Here is a 21,926-nt window from a genome sequence, read left to right as displayed (position 1 = left end):
AAACATGTATTTAAAAAAAAACAAACGAAAATAAAAATAATGAATATTATAATAGTCATAAGACAGGAACAGAATTCAAGTAGATTAAACTGGTAAAAGTTTTTTTTTTAAGTCTATTACATGATGACAACTGAAAAACAAGAGCCATGAAAAATTCTGTTTGTCTCCAATATATTTTTATTTCAACAGTTCAATATATTATTATAATATTATGTAGTCTACATTTTAGTTTTATATAAGAAAATAGTATTTATTATTTTACAATAAGAAAATGAATAGTTAAAATTGGTAACATCTAAAAAAATAATGCTTTTCATGTAAAAGGTACAAGGCACATTTATTTCTCTTAAAATCTAACAAAATTTAATTTTTATGAAAAAAATTGCCAAAAACATTAGTATTAAATTACAATCTTTTAGTATTCGCTATTCTATTTGATTTCCTTAACCAATTTTGATCAACAGTCAATTTTAAATATCCTGACTAGATCACGAAAAAAAAAATTACAAAAACCTAGTTTATATTAAATCGGAGGAGGAACTATCTGTAAAAACGGGTTTAAAGGAGAAAAGGTAAATTTTCAAAATATTAATTCATGGAATGTGGATGTCATTAAGCTCTAGTTTCCCTTACGTGTTGAAAATAGCATCGTACCCTTAGCAAAAAGAGCTGTCGTTAAGGACGCTGAACTAATATCACAATGGTATCCTTTGTTTTTACAAAAATTAAAATTAAAAAAAAAACAATAATTTAGTTTGCTTAAAGATCTTGTATAGACAATAGTATTGTACAAACAAGATCGACAAACACGAAACTTAAACGCACATGTTTAACACAATTTGGTTTGAGTCACAAATTCAATAAAATTAGTCTTTATAACTAGTGTTTAGTTGGAGAATTTGAGAATAACATCGTCATCTCAGATTCCATTTTCGGTCACCCTGTGTCATCTGCAGGGATCCAGCAGAACTTCGATCCAAGTCGGACAGGACGTGATCTCCTGCCGGGAATACTTGGGCCCCCATCCTTTGGCGAAACTGATGCGTACGGCGTTCGGGTCGACGGGTCCGACTCGCACGCCGTTTGAATAGCGTATTCGATCGCCGTGCGGGTTGCCCGTGAATATGTTCAGACAGTGGCCGGAAGGTACGCGAAAAACCAGATAAGACTTGCTGTCCGGATCGTCCAGCGTCGGCGAATTTACGAACATCGGCCAGTCACTCAGGTTGTATGCCCACACGCCGTCTTCTTCTCGGCTCAGAGCTAGACCTGAATACAAACATAGAATCATTAATATAAAAATATATACATTAGATCAAAATGTAGGCATTTTCCGGAAAATTAGAGAGAAAAAATCACCTAAGTGAATTAAGCCTATATACAGATGAAAAACAAACCTTGTCCGATTTTGGTCCTGTTCCTGAGTACAGACTCCGGAGGGCCCTGCCCGGGTGAAAAATGATGTTGAGTGAGGGCGGCTAGAGACAGACCCGTGCCAAGTGGAACATTCCAGAACACATTCACAGATTTTGTTTCTACGGGAAACAACCTGCCGACTCGTTGCGATAATTCCCAATACGCCACTTTACACCATTCTTGTTCGTTTTGTTTTTCTATAAACACACAAAAGTCATATCATTAGTAATCAAGTCTACGTTATATTTCGTATCATGTCATTATTATCGTTAAGTTGTGACTTGTAACAATTTTTCTTAAGTACATAATGATAAAATATTATTAGTATGGTAAATTGGGAAATACATTAATGTAAAGTAAAGTAATATATCAAATGTCGTTTTGACCAGCCCATATAGTTGGAAAAACTGATTTCTTCATTCGCAAGATAATTTTCTGTTACATTTTACCTCAACACGCAATTACCATCTTACATAATTTTATTTGTACTATCATGAGAACAGAATAAATAGACAATTTTTTTTAGATAAAGACGAGGAAGGTATAATTAAATATATAATAGTAGTATAGTACCTATCTGCAGTGGTGTCCTTTAGATTTTTCTAGGAGAGCCAAACAAATAAAATTACAATACTGAACTATAAAGTAACTGAACAAGTGAAAAATATTAAATAATATCAGAGATACCAGCAGAAAGTAATCACAGATAAACCTTTTAAAAGTGGTTACTGGGTATTTAGAATTTTATTGAGGCAAATTATACCCAAGTACCTACTAGAAATGGAATAATAAAAAAAGTAGTTTTAGAAATAAAATTAAACAGGATTATGATATTATTATTCTTGTTGTACATATAGTACATCCCGGCGGACAATGTCACACACAACTTAGTACTAATAGGTACACATCTTACATACACGCCCACGGGTCTATAAATATTCCAACTATTACACAAAATATTATAAAAATAGTAATATTTTATCAGGAAAAACCAGCAAATCGGGCATCTGCTAAGATCAGACAGGGCCAGCACTTCAAATATTGACGCCACTGAGTGTATACGCGAAGATATGATTACGGATAAAACGATAATATAATACGTATGAGACGCCGTGATGACGAGACGGTATCATTAAAAAAATCGTCCTGCAGTCATTTTCTCCCTTCTTTGTTCTATCCGCGGCGCATTAACGACATTCCGGCGGAGTGTTTATAAGTGATGACGACGGTGTCGTGGGGAGGGAGGGATGGCGACGACGGCGGCGGCGGCGTTAAAGCAAAAATATAGATCCTATATTATTATCGAACCCGGCGAACCGAAAAAGGGCGAAAACGCGTAGACCTCAAGGGAGCTGATGCTACGGTTGTGTGGCGAGTTTACGAAGAGTATATAATGCATGATCGCGCGGCGCCTGGTACGAACCGGGTGTACAGACCGACAACACCACCACCACCACCACCAGATGTGATTTATCCGCGCGGGAAGAGCAGGTCCCGACGACGTCGTACACCCGAAATGAGTTCAACCATAAACCGCACGAGAAAAAAATAAAACCAGCGTATAACACATATAAAATAAATAAGGGATTCTCATATTATACAGTCAGATCAATTGCAAGGTGACGACCGAGTGCGGCCAAAATTCTCAACGGGCACGTTTTTCTTTCTTTCCCATTCAACAAAAAAAATAAATATTCGAACGTATATTATCACCACGCCACTCTTGGTGCGTACATTATTATATTATTTACCTATAACACACAAATACACGTGCGCACACGCACGCGCTCGCGCCGTATAAACTGGTTTATACAAATGCAACCGAACAAATGAGACGCACGGCGGAACGTGCGTTTGTCGATCGACGACGATAGAGCGAGAGGGATTCAGATTTTTAGAGGTATATACCAGACAACGCAGCGGTACCAAACGGCCGCGACGATCCCGATTCCCGTCGTAGCACTCCAAACACGACCTACCTACATAGCATTATTATAATAATTACAATAATAATAGTACTGCAGCGTATTGCAATCTGTGTATCACGTATTGTATATATATACATAATAAATAATAGACCGTGATCCACTGATCCGTACACGTCGGACTTTCTAAACACAATATAATAATAATAATAATATAATGATGACGATAAAACTAATAACCGAACGCACACGCGGTTTGTTTTTGGGTGCACGCGGCATTTCTGGCATTCCGGGCGGCCGTCAGTGGCGGCTGATGGGGCGCCGCCCACCACTCGCATTCCACCGAGAGACGACGAAGACACGTCCGACGTCGTCCTTCTTCCATATAAACCTTTATTTATTTATTATTATTTTTTTTTTTTTTAAGGATACTCCGTCGTCACCGCCTAACCGTATACACACACACACACACACACACTGTAGGTAGTAATAATGGTTTGGCGGCGGCGGGTCCCTATTAGTCTTCTCAGAGAACAAACGGCAATCGTCGCTGCTCCCGTGTTTGTTTTTCCATCTCACTCACTCTCTCTCTCTCCCTATACCGATCGCTCGTTTCTTGATTTCTCTACAAACATATTATATACCTACCCACCGCCGGCAGAAGAGCGCATTGTTGTAGTTCGGTTAAGACGTGTAGGTACATAAAACAAACACTCCAATCCTTCTGAGAGTAAAACAATATATTTTACGAGTGTATAATATTATATAATACGAGTTTTCATTATAAAAACGATTTAAAAATAACGTTTGAATTGTTGTTAATAAAAAAAATAAAATACTTGGCGCTCACCGATTCTAACCCATGTTATGTAAACCTGTTTGTTTAATTTATTATCACGTTCTTATCACTAACTAATCAACGCGCGTTATAAATTATAATCAATTATTACACTCTTCAGATTTAATTGAATACCGCCAGGCGATCGAATAGAGAGAATATTACCTGATAGAATGCGGTATTTCAACGGTTTTCGTTGAATACCTCTTCTTAATATCGAAAACAGAAATGACAGAATGTCAAGAAAAATAAAATATCATAAATCCCACCTGAATTGCCTGTCGTCTTAACACGGTTTTTCTATATGCAATAAAAAACGTTTGAGGCCCACTGAGGGGTTTAGCGTCCGTGTTAGTAGTTCAGGTAATTGGGATTTTGCCTTTTCGCCCTGCACAAAAGCGACGAGACCGTTTGTGAAGGAAAATATGTGACCCGCTAAGGATATTATCTCGCTACAATACAATTTTTTTTTCCCCGTTCATGCCGTTTCTCGGTAGATTATATTATACTCGATATACCGAAATACATCACACACGCAGCGTGTCTGAATAGAATATAAAGACTATATAGACTACCACTATATTATATGCATTACACTGAAGCATTCTGCTCTCAGCCCGCCCTACCGTCGACAAAAATATTAATAATAATATCGGTTTTCGAATTTTCGATTCCCCAATCTGACCCGTCGCAGTACTTAACGCGGAGGTGTATTATAATAGTGGACGACAAATTTAACAAAAAAACAATAATTGGCAATAACGCAAAAACCACGGATCGCATAGAAAAAAAAAACGAAGGGCGAAAAAGTCGAGTATCACCGACGTCACGGGATACACGACGACGATAATTATTGTTATAATAATATTATTATCATCTCGTCATTGTAATATTATACAGACGACAATATATTATTAATATGCTAATGAACCGAGAGCGGCGGCCGACGAGCACTCTCGTCTCTCCCGCAACCCACTCCGACGCGCACACGTCGAGACGACCGGTTTTTCGTTATTTGTATTACACACACACGGTGCACGCCACATACATTTTTTCATTATTATTATTATAAAGCACAACAGCCGCCGCGCGTACATATATATATATATATATATATATATATATTATGTTATTAAACGAATTCCGCGCGTCTCTCTGATGTTCTTGGTCGCACACACACACAAGGAGCATAATATAAACTGGCCGCCGCCTCAGGTTTGTGTGTGTGTACTCTTTATGAAGTCGGCGGCGAAAGCATTGTAATTTTCGTAATTGGCGCCCGCGGGCGTATTGTCGCGAAAACACACGGATCGCGGCGATCAAGCATGGGCGTGCCGTGTCAAGAGGGAAGAGGCTCGCGGGGGATCCGATTAAAATATATATATACGCGTTACGGCTGCCGGCCGCGCGCGCTCGCGTGTGTGTGTGTGTGTCGGAGGCGGTGTTTTTTCATAGACACAAACGAAAATCGAGTGCGTGTGGGAAAAAACCGACGGCCGAAAATATATTAGAGGGAAACGAGAAATTGACGAGTGCTTTACTCGTTATTATAATAATATACATTATATTATACGTCATCTCTCTCGCTCCGTGTTCTGCGTTATTACTATTATTATTATACGCCGTAGTCGTAATAACCGGTCTCAGGCGCCGCCGATCGACGGTAAAAATGTAATAATAACGATTTTGGAGAAAAAAAAAAACAGAAAACTCAATCGTGAGTCGGACGAGACTTGCTGTGGCCGAAAAATCTGACCACTGCACCTGTACAGAATATCATATTATTCATATTATTATTATTATTATAGTTTACATCGTTTTATGACCGCGCTGGAAACGCACGCGATTTTTGTTTCTCGTATTTATAAACACGGTCAATGGATGCGGTGTCTATCGTGACGGAGGGACGACAAGCGGCGATCAAAGATCGTTCGTGACGACGTCGTGTCTTCGGGAATCGAAGACCATAATAATATTATTATTAGATATATTGGGTTGTCTCGGGTTGCCGACGACGAGAGAGAGCCGAGTTTTGGGTAGCCGCCGAGCCGGGACGGACTACGTCGGCGACGGACGGCAACCAACCGGTTCTTCGTATCGGTTGGACGGGCACACAGTGGGGGCCCCGTGATGAATGGCCCCGGCGCGGCGGCGCGCATTGGACGCCGGCAACCCGGTCGGGCCCGGGCGCCACACAACCCGTCATTAGCATCAACGGTACACACAGACCACCCCACTCCCGACCAGACGATGACGATACGCGCGCACGCACAATACAAACATAATAATAATAATATATAATAATGTGTTCTTTCAATTATTATTATTCCGCCGGAGAGCCCTACACTATTCTCTGGACAAAAACGGGTTTCGGGACGGGGAAAATTCGGGATTTTGTCACACGGATCTGTACGGGGATTGTGCGTTCTTTCCGATATTGGCGTTCATATAGTTTTCGACAACTGCGATCGGAAATCGGTCGAAAGACGTCCCCGACGTGTGCGTTTCTGTTTAGTTATGTTGTGGTGTTTATTTTTCTGATTTCGTGTTTTTCTGTATTCACGACGAATCAACAGCGTTGACGTGACGTCACGGGCGCCAGCGATATGGCCCTCGGCCCGTCGCTTGTAATGGTTATTTTTATCGGTCTTCGAGTGGCGGAGTGGTGTGGGTGGTGCAGTGCGGTGGTGGAGTGTGTTGCAGCAAGTGAGTGTGTGTGAGTAGCGTGTGCGGTTCGAAAAAAATAACCAACGTCGCCAGTCTATCTACCCCCACTCGGGACTCACCGGTGCCGGCAAAACACAACGACAACACACACACGCAAGTAATAATATTCGTCGTCACCGGCACATATTATTATCATCGGGCCGTCGCCGTCGCTGGCACCCGGCACCGCCGCCATGCCATTATCATCATCGTCGTAGTCGTCGTCGTCGTCGTCGTCCTCCCTCCGCAGTCCGCACCACTTGGGCCGCCGACGACGCCACGACCTCATCGTAACGATAACGTAGCGGTGGCGGTGCGTGGAGTGCGAGCCGCCGCCGATCATAGATCGCTGCCGCCAACAGCAGGCGCCGCTCATTACCGACGCCGCGACCGCGAAAACGATAAACAACACGCGCGCCAACAAATAACACCACCGCCGCCCCCGTCTCGAGTGTATATATTATAATATGATATTATACTGCACGAGCAATAATCGATAATCCGTCGACGAGAGGTATACTATTATGATAATAAAATTATGATTATTATAAGAGTGCGGGAGGAAAAAAATGTATATTTTAATATTTCTATAATAATATAATATTATTATTTTATGTTTACGATATTGCGACGTCGGCCAGAAACGTTAACATGGAAATAACTAATAATTATTTTTTTCAAGTGACGCCGTCTCGTCAACAATCCACCTCCTCTCACACCACCCCAGGCTACCACAACCGCCGACGTTTGAACCGCGGTGCACATATTATGAGTTTCTTCATTTTTATTCCATCCGATGAAAAACCTAAAGATTTTTTCATTATCACTTATAATCATAATATGACAATAGTCATTCGTATATTATATACAATCGGCAGCGGGTACTTTGTTACTACAACGACGACACAGGCTGCGATTGCCCATGCCGCATCGCATCGCGTTCGTGTTCAATATTTTTTTGTTATCCACGCCGACCTCGCCCCCCCCCCCCCCCCCCAATCAATATATCGGTCCCGATAGAAGTCCCGAGGCTATAATAACACCGTAATAACATTACATATTACTATAGGTACACCGTACACGTGTAATATAATATTATATATATATATATGTAAATATACACAATATACTACAACAACAACACGGCGCGGCGGCAGTGGCGTGCACGCATGCCAGTGGCGGGCGGGCTGGAAGGTCTACTGGTAATTATGTCGTTTCCGTGTGGTCGCCACTCGTAATTAACCTTTGCCGGGTTTTTTTAAAGTTTGGTCGGGCGCCAGTCGGTCGCGCGGGTGCACCGCAAAATGTCATCTGCCGACCCCGCAACCGTACACACAATGGGTATACGTGTGTACGGGTGTTTGTATGCGTATAATATAATATATATATAATAAATATACGGAGAGAGGAGGCACATATGCCGAGACGCCCGGCGCCCACGACAATCGCTTCACCGCGCCGTTCTCACGTTCCTATTATTTCGGCCGTCCTTCGCATAAAAAAAAATAATAACAATAAAGGAAACCCTAACATCGCCAAAATGTATCCTTTATAATATTGAACAAGTATCGCACAACGTGTGTATTATCCTGCAGCGACCTGCACTATATTATATTGTTATAACTTATAATATATGATATAATATGGTTATAATATTGAAAACATACAAGTATGGGTTATATATGAAAAAATGCTCACGAAAATTTACACAGAAATCTAAAATGTTTGTATCACTGGACAATGTATGTACACTAAGCCACATGATTCATAACAAACTGTAAAGGACAATGATTATAAATTATAATGTACGTGAAAAAAGATAGATTTCACACGATCATTAACTAGCTAAAACTATTTATTCTTCCTGTGAAAACACGCTTTGGTTCAACCGTACGGTGCTGACACCACGACAACGACGCGCATATATAATTATGCAGTCAATTACAATTACTACGACGGTAGCATTTCCACAAAAGTAATTATTCCGTCAGACTATTGTGTACACACAATAATGTAACTATTAGAAAAATATCCAACTACCTACGCGTGAGAGTTAATCTAAAAATCAAATTAATGCTTACCGTCACCGTCAGTGCTGAACGAACCACGAAGTTCGTCATCATTACTATCCCAACTACATTCGCTGGGTGCACGATCTGAAAAAAAAAGATTCAACACAATTATTACTAATTTCATCATGCCCAATCCTCCATTATTATTTTTCAAGATATACATAATAGACTTTAATATAGTAGGTAAAGTTTATATTTAGTAAAATAATTTTTGTTGACTGTATAATGTTATATCAATATTTATTGTTACACAGACTAACGGTTATATCAGGTATTATATTATTACGTAACCGCAAGTAATTTATTTCACATTAGTTGTTTTACCATTAAGCGCCGCCCCTACTGTCATCACCGTTATCATACAAAACGACTTCCCATACAAAACTGTTATCGACGATGACAATACTCGTTCAGTGTAAGTAGGTACAATTAAACAAACGATAAACGTTGAACGTATTTCGTAGGATGTTATTAACTCGTTAGCTTTTTTTTCACTTTCGTCTGGGAAAATTCGAACGTGACTTCGAAAATATGTCTACCGGTATCTCAGGAATGATATTACCGATGACGGTATAGGTATATTATATAAAAGAAACAAAACAATACGGGAGTACCATACAGAATATTTATATACCTATATAATATATATTATATATATGTATACGATCAGGACGAATGATGAAGAAAAAACAATCTGTAACATTTCTATTGTGTGAGAAAAAAATCTACAGACTGGAGGGGGTTGCGATGGCGGTAGCCGCTACAACAGCTCTTGTGATGCTGTTTTATATATTATTCCTGCTGTTCTCGATCAGATGACCACATTCCCGAGGAATGATTCTCCGATTCGCTCTCTCCGCGGGACCCATCGTCGTCTGTCCTTGCATCTCTCCGCACAACACACACACACACACACCGGCGCGCTGGTTATTTTTATAGACGCCCAGTTTATAAACGTCATTTTTTTTTTTCATTCACCCTTTAGACGTATTCGCCATTCTGTTGACATTCCGTCTGAGCAAATCGAAAATTATTTTTAATCTTTTTTATCTTTACGCTCAAGCCAAACTACATCATTAGACGAGACGACTTAAAACTTTGCGTAATTTTAGATTAATATAGCTCGCGAGTATTGAAATGAAAAAAACCAACACCGACGGAATATTATAACGGTTAGGGCCGCCTCCGAGGTCTAGATAATACGAAATGTTCTAAAAACAAACTGCACTGACTTCCTAATGATTTTATCGAATGACTATTATAATGTTTATCGACTATAGTAAATTATAATATAATAATACACCAACGATCCTAATTCAGTGTCGGCCTAGTTATGCTGCGTGGCCATGGCCCATGGTGGTGTAAGGGGGGAGGCGGGAAATTTAAATATTGTCATGTAATCACTGATTATGTCTTTTGTGCTTGTGTACCTATTTACAACCATAGATAGAAATAGAAAAATACACCAAATATAATAATTAGTATTGTTTGGTTGACTATTGTAGACTGCAGTATAAAATAATATAATATAATATTGTACCTACCTACCTAATACCTTATAGTTTTTAATTTATGTGAATAGGAAAATGTATAATGAAAACTAAAATGTGTACATGTATATTCTGATATTCATATCTATCAAATTTATTTGTTCTGTATAAGTTTGTACTCACTATAATTGTTACCATCTACACAAACCACTTGCAAACGAGTTTTTTCTATACTTAAATGTATTAATAACAAACTTCATTCAACATTACACCAATGTCACCCAAAACCAGTCTTGTAAAGTACTTGAGTATAAGTATTAAAATACTTTTTAAGTACTTATACGCAAATACGTATTTTAAATACTTTTGAACTTAGTAATTATGGATAGTATTTTAAATAATTTATCTAAGTATATGTATTATGTACCTATTTAAAAAATTACCCACTCATTTTCAAAATTTAATTTTTTAGTTAATATATTTTCTATTTTCAATTATATTAACAAGAAAATGCTAAAAAACACCACGGTTCAGTTGATTTATAAGGTAAAAAACATGTTATGTAGAACTGTTGAAACTTGAAAGTATTTGAAAGTATCTATAAATACTTCTTTTAAGTATCTGTATATTTGCACTCGAATACTTTGTTTTGCCCAGTATCATTTAGGTATTTAAATTAATACTTTTCAAAATAAATATCTAAACTTGATTAGGATTTAATATAGTATATTTTACAAGACTACCTAAAATGGTCACTAATCTAACCTAACCTAACACATGTGGTCATTGTGTCATTGATGAACAAGAACTGATTAAATATTAAAATAATAGTAAATGCTTTTTGAAAAATAATGTTCAATGGGGCCTTTGGTTTCTCATTATTTTAAAATGTATCAACCACCTAGTACCTATCTATAGTTTATACCAACAAAAAGTTGATGAACTACAAGAATTTCTGAGAAAAAAAATGTGTTTACATTGTTTATTGAACCACTAATACATTTATAACTTTCTACGGATAAAAAAAAACTGCAATCAAAGTTTATACGACTTTTGTATTTTGTATTTCATATATTATTATTTCCTCCTCGCTGCATTTAATATATCTTTTTTAATAGCCCTAGTTTTCGTCGTTCTTTTGTTTTCACCCTCGCTATAGCCTTCATTGGCAATCCGGAAATTCAACGGTACTAGCAAGCTAATCTCCAAGCTTCCACTCGAATGGATTATTATTCACCGGGGTCGTTATATGAGAATGGCCAAGAGGGTGGACCGGAGAAATGCACACGTGTACGGTGTACCTGCTTCGGGGCTGCTGTCGCCTGCAGGATTAGGAATTTCCGAGGGGTGAATTCCAGATCGCTTTTCACCCTCCTGCGAAACACCGGAACAGTTTACGACGTTTTCATTCGGGGTAGGCGTCGTTTCAAGCACACGCAACCGGAAGATTACTTTCAAACAGTTTTTGCCTCTCTTATCGAAAAATAATACTCATAATATTTCTACCACAAAAGCAATTTAAACTAGCGCTATAAAGAACACTTTTGAGAATTCATCCAATAAATATGATAATATGATGTTTGCACAATTTGTGAAATATGGTTGTTATTGTATGTGTTTAATTTAGTAGTTTGTTCAGTAATTAAGAATTATTAAAACTAAACACAGTACTTTCAGGACAAGTTTCAAACGTATTATAAAAATAATAATTTTTACAGGGAACTGCCAAGGATTCTTAATAACACGGTAAAGCTTTCATATTGAAATAACATAATATTTGTAAATAGAAGGACATGGAAATTACAAAAACTATTTATAAGAAACATAATTTAAATATTTCCTTGGTAATAATAACTAGAAAATACAGTCGAAGGAGACTTAAAATTGGTTCAATTATTGTAAATTAACTTATTTAAATGCATCCAACTATTTATTATATATAATATAAGGCACCTATGGCAAATATGAAAATAATATTTGAAGATTTATTTATGTGTATCATAAAAAAAAAAATTATAATTTAAATTTGCCTAAACGCCGTACCTATAATACTTTACTTTTTAGTTATTATATGGACCCCACAGCTCTTCGACCGGTTAAATCGGAATGAAATTGAAAGTCATTGACGCCGTAATTTTTTGGCCTTGTGCCACTGAATTTCTTACATCAAATAATCAAATGTAATGAAAAAAAGTGTGTACGTGTAACTCATCGAAGTATTTTCAACGCATGCGTTTTGCAAAGAATAGCTTTTTTATTACGGCAAGGTAGTCGTGGTGTACACATTAACTATTAAGTACGTGTTTAGGTGACTAGTACTTCAAAGTTTTGAATTATGTTGTGTTTAAAAAATGAACACTTACCTTCAGGTTTCAGTTTTTCCTTCACGAACCTTGAATAGGGCGGCGGAGGTCGTTCTGAAACAATACGAAACGCAACAATATAGTGGTTATATTATGTTTAGCGTTATTATAATATATTTTCTGCTCGGACTTTTCCCGACGAGACCATGCAAACCATGTTGGAAACTTTTACTAATCCACTACGAGGTACCTATTGTCCTCACTCATAATATTTTTGGCAAGTTAAATGCACGGCGGCCATTATCCGCCGATAATCGCAAAATGTATATAATTATTGATTATTAATATTACAGGTATTCAGGTATTATTATTCGTCATGTCAGAAAACCGTCGTCGGTTTATCAATAGTAATTATTATAAAACTGCAGTGGACGACTAAGAACCAAAATATAATGTACACACAATGCACATAGGTACATATTATATTATGTACCATAGGTATATTATGCATGTATATACCTACTACAACTACCGCGACACGTAATGAATATTTATGGGTATCCACAGTGAAAAAAACAGATTTTTTTTCTTCTTCTTTCTCCGCTCTGTCGGCGTGCTAGAGGACCACACAAGTTTGCATTATCCATTTGTACACGCGGGCGCGCCGGCAGACTATTTATACGCTGCACAGTCACATAGCGCGTTCGGGCGCGCGCACACACACACACACACACACACGTAATAGATTTTTTAGAAACTCGCAGTCCGAAGAAGGACGAAGAGGAGGAGAAGAAGGAGGAGGTTTATCGAGAAAAACGATTATTTCGTTATTTTTTTTTTCCTGGTTTTCGGCCAACGTAAATACGACCGACGTGTGCCAATACACGAGACGACTACGTGTGGCGCCGACCAGTATTTATAAATAAAATATAATAATAATAAAAAGCGACTCCACTCGCGCCGTTCGGGTTGCGCACGACGGAGAGCTTTATGGACAATGATCACCGATTTTTAAATAACCAAATTAGTTTTTTATTTATCATCATTATTATTATTACATTATTATTTTCGTACCTTTGGCCGAGGGAATGTGATGACGGACGTCACGTACCGCCGACGCCACCATCGCCGCCGCCGCCGCCGCCGTCACACCGCAGACCCGGCGGAGAAAGACGTTCGCGGACGAAACGGTGGGCGGAGGGGGGACGCGCGAGCGGTTGGGCGCCGCGGCGGAACTGGTGGCGCCGTTGGGTTGCGTGACCGGGTCTGCGCGCTATTTATTTCTCATCCGGCCCGACGGCGACGACTACGACGGCGGCGTCGGGCCAGGTGAAGTGTGACGCAATTGGATCGGCGGATAGTATTATATTATTATTATTATTATTATAGGTACACCGCGACTGTGCGGTTATAATATTATATGCGAAACGTACAGAGCGGCATGGATGTACTTATACGTGTTTATTGACAACATAATATAGGTACGACGGCGGCGGACGGGCGAGGGATCGAAATATTATAATTTATAATGTAAGACACGACGGGATGAAAAAAAAACACTCTTTAAACTGCTGCGGTATTCGCGAAACGTTGTTTTTTTAAGAGAATTATTGGCCGCCGTACAATAAACGAAACCGGCGCCGTTCCGTCGCAATGTTTCGTTTTGTGTTTATCTCTCGCTCTATCACTCTCACTCATTCTCTCTCCAAGTACATAATATATGTAGTGTATAATAATATGCATATTGCATATACATACAAAATTATATTATGTAGAAATAGATGTTTATGTACATAATGATTACATTAAACTGAACGTGTCAGCCGATCTTATCACTTTCTCTTATCACAACAAACGCGGCGGCGAGTTCCGAGAATATTAAATTACACTCTGTCGGCGCGCCGCTATGCGATACATCACATAAATGCCGCCGCCACCGTGTGCTGTTGTCTTATCAGCGGCGAGCAGATAGGAAATCCTGGAAAAAAGGCGCGACGGACGAAGGTTAAATTTGCAACAATATTACGTTGTGAATAAAAACAACGTTAGTACAATAACAATATACACGACGGCCTAGACGGAAATTCTTAGAAAAATATAATGTACAATTGGGAAATGGGAATAGTCGGCCGTTTCGACGAGGGATACAGAAGTTTTAAAAAATAAAAATCGGTCCGATCCGTTCACCCGTCCACGGACCAACTACCGACAAAGCGTTTTCAAAGGTGGGGAAAATACGCTAATGGGTTCACCGCCGTTTGCAGGTCGGCACACGGCCAGCTCGACGTCAAAGGTTAAGTCATGTTTCGTATAATAGATAGTTTAAGCACTTAAGCGTATGAGTAAGGGGTGCTTACCGATTTCACATCGTCTGCTCCAGTGGTACGGGTTGCAACACAACATGTCGGGTTGTTTGGCCGTCTGGCAGGAGGGTGTGCTCTTCAGTTGTTCGACAGTCCTGAGATCAGGCCATCGCCACAGCCGGCAACATATGACCGCCGGGTCAGCGAACAGGAACGGCCGGACGGCCACGCACTCTGCCGCGTCCACGCCACCGGTGTCCACGGCCCGGAGAAGCGTCTCCAGCTGCCTGTCATCCAGCCGCTTGAACAGCGCGTTGCGGAATTGCCGTTCGTCCGACTCAACCGGCGGGGACGGGTGCGCGGACGGAGGTGACGTCGCCGCCGCTGCTACTGGTGGTTGAGCGGCTGCGGCGGACGCCGAGGAGGTCTTTTCCGCACACCTGGCTTCATTGTCTCGGCGCACCCGTGCCTTCCACAAGCGTTTAGCTAATGCCGTCCGCCTCCTCCTGAACATGAACATAAAACACGTGAATGCCGCCTCGCATTTGGTGGCCACTACTTCCGCCGACCCGCCGAACCGAATACTGCGCTGGTCCGCCGGCGGCCGCCGTGACGCGCGCGCGGCGCCGGTGGCACCTTGATATGTGATCGCGGCGTGCGCACCACGTTTTCCGGACGCATCCGTGTCGGGCCGACCGTTGTCGTCCGTGCGGCGTCGTCCAAGACGATGCCGCCGCCGCCGTCGTCGTCGTGGTTATAATGCACCACCGCCGGCGACGGCGACAACGACGACAGCTGCGGCCACGGAACTGTACAAGGTGGTCATTTTGCGCCGCGACCACACCAGCAACACAACAATAATATTATTATTGCAATGATCGTGTGACCGATACCGTTACGCACAGCGCCACACACCACGTGTCGTTAACTTTAAACGAAAATTCCGAAAACACGTCGACTGGCGGACGACAGTGATTATTGTAACATATATTATTTAAGGTTTTGCTGTAGATATTAACACCTGCAGTGCGATCGAAAAGCGTCGAACCGGCGATGCGACTAAACCGGTCACAAATAACAATATTATTATTATATTAGAATATATGCACACGACACACGCACTATTATACCGAATTTGTAAATATGTATTAATATAATATAATATATTTCAATAATAACAACAGCTATTGCGATTATGATTATAATAATAATTAACAACAACGACAGTAATAATATTAAGATTTTTGTTCCGATCAAATATTACTGCGGCGACAGCGACGAAACGAATAGTCGGCCGATCGGTACGAGACTGACGGGTGAGAGAGCCGAGCCAAACGGCGGCGAGCGCACACACGGCGTTTGCGTGTGTGTACGTGCGTGCGTGTGCGCGTGTGTGGATTGGAATGGAACGCGGGCCGGCGAGTCGGAGAACGCGCGTGCGTGTGTTCGTGCGTGCGACGGGTAAAGAAAACGGGAACGGCGACGGCCGCCGACGTCGTCGTGTAACTATGCCGCCAGCCCGGTGGTAACGCCGCACCGCCCCGCCGCTCCGCCCGTCATGTGCAGCCGCCGCACCGACGTCGCGCCGCAGCAACACCGGCTCGCCACAGCCGTCGCCACTCGCCGCTACCCGCTGGCCACCGGAGTACCGTGTCTCCACGCACGGGGCGCCACCTACCCCGGCGCCACCGGCGCGCAGTGCGACCACGCGCGCCGAGCCGAATGTCGTGGATTTGTCGCACGTGTGGTCTCTCTCTCACTCCCTCATTCTCTTTACTCCGCGCGCGCACAAACATACTTTTATTACATAATATTATATATTATATATAATATTACTATTATTTTTATTATTATTTATTATTATAATATACACATCGTCGTCGTAGCCGCCGTTCTTTTTAAGACGATCTCTCTCGTTGTTTATATTGTTTTTTTTTAATCATTCGTCAAACGTACTAAGACGCAAAATTTGGTCTACTAATGAGTAAATCCCCTAGGTACCTAATACGTACAATATGCACCTACATCGTTTACAGTAAGCGCGACCGACGTGTGAATCATTTGTTTTCAAATAGTAAAAATCAAAAAAATAACGTTACAAAATATTTTTTCATTCAAAATTGAGATAATGAAGAAACATACCTAAGTCTTTCTCTTTTAAATATAATATTATAAAACAAAAATACAATAGGTATCTATTAAGTATATCGGTTTATATTATTATCATAGCATTATCTACTACGTATATTATTATGCATAATAATTATCAAAGTACTAAGGTAACCGTGGTAATTGCATCGCTAACCGAGCAATGATGCCGTGATGGGAAATGCCGAATTAATGAAATAGGAATGTGGGTTCATAATATAGATTGTTATAATGACATAATATCCATTGAGTTCTACGTCGTTCTATTCTGAGTTCTAGCAATCAGACAATGCTGTTCAAAAATCAAATTGCATCTAATGCGATAAATTACAAGCTGTTTAGTTCATATTTGTAATCGTCGTGAGAACCCAGCATTAAAAATAATTATGTAATAATAACAAATATCATAAGAGACATTTTTGAATATGGTTTAACTTGTTTTACTTAATTATTTGAGCCTTGGATATTTTAACAATATAATGGGGTGGCTTGTAAATATTTTAGGTGGCCGGGCCTTATAGTTACGTACTTGATTTAGCCAATGGCAATGTAATATACCAAATAATATAAGCGATTGATTCGAAAAGAAATCATCTGATAGTTTTAACCTACGCCGACCAATTTTTTATGAAAAATAATTTCTTTACCGGCGCCAAATTGCGTCCGTGACGCGAATTGCATTTGAATGCCATCACCGCGCGTGCACCCAGGAAATCCCCTCCCATTAGACCCGTCCCGCGAATACATAAATGATTTATAGACAAATGAAAACGTATAAATTATTAATGTTTGACTTGTATATTCGAATTCGAAATGCATATTAGATACAACGTTTCGGTGTGCGTTGATTGGCATGCGTTTTTATTTTATTATTGCGGATAGTTTTTGTCAGTTGATATAGAATAATATAGATTATACAACTGATGCACATAACGTTATGAAACAAAAACTAGAATTACCAAAAATGATAAATAATATAGTTATTATTATTTATTACTTCTTCGTATGTCAGGTACCAGATTTTACGGTTATAGTTTTAATTTTTAAAACAATAACAACGATCATAATATGTTTTATCTTTGGCAAGCATTCTTAATCAGCTAGTCAGCTAGTCAGCTAGTCATATATGAACGTTAATTCGTATATTTTATGAGTTATGAGTTATGATTTATAGTGTATATGGACATATGGTGTTATGGTGTTACGTGTACTGCAGTGTACCCACTTATGCTGCATGGTGTATGGTACGTAATGATAGCTCATGAAGTCTTGAATTAGTTAAATTGATAGTCGACACTTAAGAGCAACATATATTGCGAGTAAAAAATAGGTATTTTTCGTTTCAAACGCGATAACTATACTTTTCATCGTAAAAATTGTTCGGTAAAATTAAAAAATATTAATAGATAGCATGACTCCTAAGCCAATAGGAAATATCAGGGCACTATAACGGCATTCGGCAATAAACTATTCCAAAAAAAATTATTTAACTTTCTCACACAATTAAAACCATTTTAAGTATATATCGGTATAATATTCACTACAATGTTGTGATGTTTGATTATTCCAGATACCTACCTATACGCCAATAAATTAAATCATATAGATTTTAAAGAGTGCTTCTTCTAATCTTGAATATTTGATTCTTTGACATTTATTCAAAACTCAGTTGGCTGATAAAACTGCTTAGTCTCGCGTATGGGTACATTTAAATAAGAATAATAATGTTTATACACAGAAAAACCATTATCGTTTTATAATATTTGTCATTTGATGTTTAAGTATAATAAAAATCTTGTGGAAATTTTAACATAATAACGACTCGCATGTCCGTATGTATACACAATGATAATATATACGATTTTAATAATTTCATCGTGGAAAATAATGGCCCGAAACGGTTACCATTTGAACGAACACAATAATGTAAAACCTATACAATATTATAATAATATACAAAAATACTACACAAATGTCACACGTGCGCAACAGAAAATATTTTTGACTCCAAAATGTTGAATTCTTATGGCATGAATCGTGTTTTTTATTTAGATGAGTTTAACACGCAGAATAAAACGGGAAATTAAATAAATTCTTCAATGGTTATGTCATCTTACAATGCGCGGTTTACCAGAATGTTAAAATAATTGTATTATATAATATTGTATACGCACAGATTAACGCTGATTAAATCCCAATGACTTTTATGTTTAATGTTGTTTTGAACTGTACTTTATCGTCAATAAAAGACGTCTTACAAATCAAAAGAAAAAATTACGCGTTCCTGGTGCAGAGATTGTAACGAAGGGTGAATAAGGCGGCTGGCTACGAAGGCGTGCAACGTGGTTATATTACTTACAACATTTAATTTATAATCCGAAGGGATAATATTTTCAAACAGAAGCGGTGGGTAACTTGGTGGATAATTTATTACGCAGGCAGATTTTCCCACCCGGGGTCTTAAAGTATGTCACAATAACAGAGCTATTAAAGTAGTTGTGAAATCCAATTATAGTATAATAAAATATAAAGTATGTATAAATTTGTAATTTTATTTTAATTGTTTATATACTCTGAGTCAATTGTTGTTTAATTACAAAAATACTAGGTATTAATTATTATTGTTATTTAATACTCTCACGCTATACGAAGAAAAGTATATAATTTTTTTTATAAGACCAAACAATTCTTGTCTTTTTTATGTTAAACTTATATTTTTTGTTGTATATTAGTATTTAGGTATAATATGATATTTGAGACTTTTTAGGTGCTGAGCTCACAATTTTACAATTTTAAATGGACCTGCAAGGTTTCAACCAGGCAGATTGTTGATAAACGTAATATTCTTAGTTTTTTTAATGTTTTGTGATAATATAAAATAAAGCAGAAAAAACTTAAAAATAGGTATGTAGATTTTAGATTTAGATAAACAAATTATAGAGAAATATTATTATTTTTAGGTACCTATATTAGGTATTTTTTATTCAATGACGTATAATAATCTATGTATAATAATCTATGTATAATAATAATTAAAATTTATAAATTGTAATTAATAACCCCATATTTTCAGTAAATTAAATTCAACGAACAACTTCAATCCGGTAAATCGAATATTTTACCACCTTTTTATTTTAACAACAATGACAATGAATACTTTTATTAATTACTTCATGATTGTAAAATGATTTTACTCTATATGGACTATAGCTGAAAATGGTTTTACTTTATATACTTATTCACTTATAAGTTATAACTTATAACTTATATTCAGTTACTCTACTATAGTCATGCTATAATTTATCATATGCGTGTACATAGTACATTGTAAATGGGATGTGTACGATGCCACATTGCCACGATGTACCACCTGTAGCAGTGTAGCCTCAATTTTATCTTAGGAAGTAACTTCATATAACATATTTGTCCTAAACCTAAATCCTAAAAAATAAATTAGGTTTTTTGAAAAGCATTTGGAGACAAATTGTGTTGCATCCCACGAGATCACATTACGCAACTTATTTTACAAAAGGTAAATAGGATGCAAGTAGTATTTCTCAGAAATTTATTTCCATATCAAAATTATTTGTGGATTATGTTTTAAAAATAAAAATGTAAAGTAGTTATAAGCTTATTAAATACATTGTTTGTTTCGTCGGAGCCTTTGTGAGTATGCAGGTGAACTATTGGAAAGCACCAGCTAAAAACAATGTCTGCGAAAAAAATGTATTGTCATTATCTATAAGTATTATTAATTTGTTAATTTCATTGACCAATGGCCATTGTATAAATGTTTGTGGTAACTGGTTTGTTATTTTTTCAATAATGAATAATGAAAAATAATTTGAATACTTCTGAAAACAGTTTGAATAAAAAAACAAAGAAACGAAACGAAAATGAAAAATTCAAACAATCAGTAGGATTTTTAGTTTATAAAAAAACACTAAATATTCTACCCACGTCCACGCAGAAGCGCTGCTCAACCAATTTTTCGGGACGAATACCCACCAGTCAACAAAACTGACAAAATGTATAATATAGAGTTGTATTAAAAATATAACTGATACAATGTCTCAATACTTATGATCCTAAGCCCCAAGGATAAAATATGTGGATGAGTAGAATTAGGAGGACCGTCCACGAAAATCGTTGTGGTGGTTGTGTAATTATTTTTAACGCGATGTGCCCGGCCGCTTAAAGTTTTTCTCGGAAACGGTTAGATTATAGAAACACTGACGGGACGGCGAAGAAAGGGTTGAGCGGTCGCGGCGGGAGGAGGACGGATTTTTTAATTTATGTACCGACACTCGGCAGCTGCTGCAACGACCGTCGAGAAAAGCGCATCGTGTCGATCGGGCCCACCCCCCCCCCCCCCCGTTCGCTCACTAGCAAGCTCGCTCACGCTGCACGCGGCCGCCGACGGGTTCCATTAATTTACCGCGTTTATTATTAGAAACTGCGGGGCCGGGCCGCGTGTTTTTGTTTCGGCAAAACGCCTCGTTATTTATTGTCGCTATAATACTGACGCCGCTCGGAGACGACGCAGCCGGTCCAGCGGGGGATATAATATAATTATTGTAATAATAATAATATAATATAAGGAGAAGCGAGAACGATATTTGACATGGAAATGGAGTGGTTTCGTATTATTACAAGCACGTGTGTAAGAAAAAATACAGTATTCGCCTGATGTAGGTATATATGAAAAATTATGTTTTGAATATT

The 21,926-nt window shown here is 38.5% G+C and overlaps 1 protein-coding gene across 1 annotated transcript; it reads right to left on the bottom strand.

Annotated features, from left to right (window-relative positions):
- Positions 1–318: 318 nt before the first annotated feature.
- On the bottom strand, positions 319–16,642 carry LOC132942511 (mothers against decapentaplegic homolog 6). The gene is made up of 5 exons (XM_061010960.1): positions 15,108–16,642; positions 12,811–12,864; positions 8,967–9,041; positions 1,398–1,613; positions 319–1,269 (listed from the first exon to the last, which is right to left on the bottom strand). Exons 1-5 carry the CDS (start codon positions 15,571–15,573, stop codon positions 947–949), a joined length of 1,134 nt encoding a protein of 377 aa, XP_060866943.1. The 5' UTR covers positions 15,574–16,642; the 3' UTR covers positions 319–946.
- Between the last annotated feature and the right edge of the window lie 5,284 nt (positions 16,643–21,926).

Source organism: Metopolophium dirhodum, chromosome 4, assembly GCF_019925205.1.
Source record: "Metopolophium dirhodum isolate CAU chromosome 4, ASM1992520v1, whole genome shotgun sequence".
Lineage (NCBI taxonomy): Eukaryota > Metazoa > Arthropoda > Insecta > Hemiptera > Aphididae > Metopolophium > Metopolophium dirhodum.
This window is presented reverse-complemented; position numbering and strand designations above follow the sequence as displayed.

Coding starts and splice junctions, on each gene's coding strand:
- LOC132942511 (XM_061010960.1), bottom strand. CDS start 15,573: ATGTTCATGTTCAGGAGGAGGCGGACGGCATTAGCTAAACGCTTGTGG. Junction 9,042..12,810: donor GGAAAAACTGAAACCTGAAG/GTAAGTGTTCAT, acceptor TTTTTTTTTCAG/ATCGTGCACCCAGCGAATGT. Junction 1,270..1,397: donor CAGGACCAAAATCGGACAAG/GTTTGTTTTTCA, acceptor GTTTGTATTCAG/GTCTAGCTCTGAGCCGAGAA.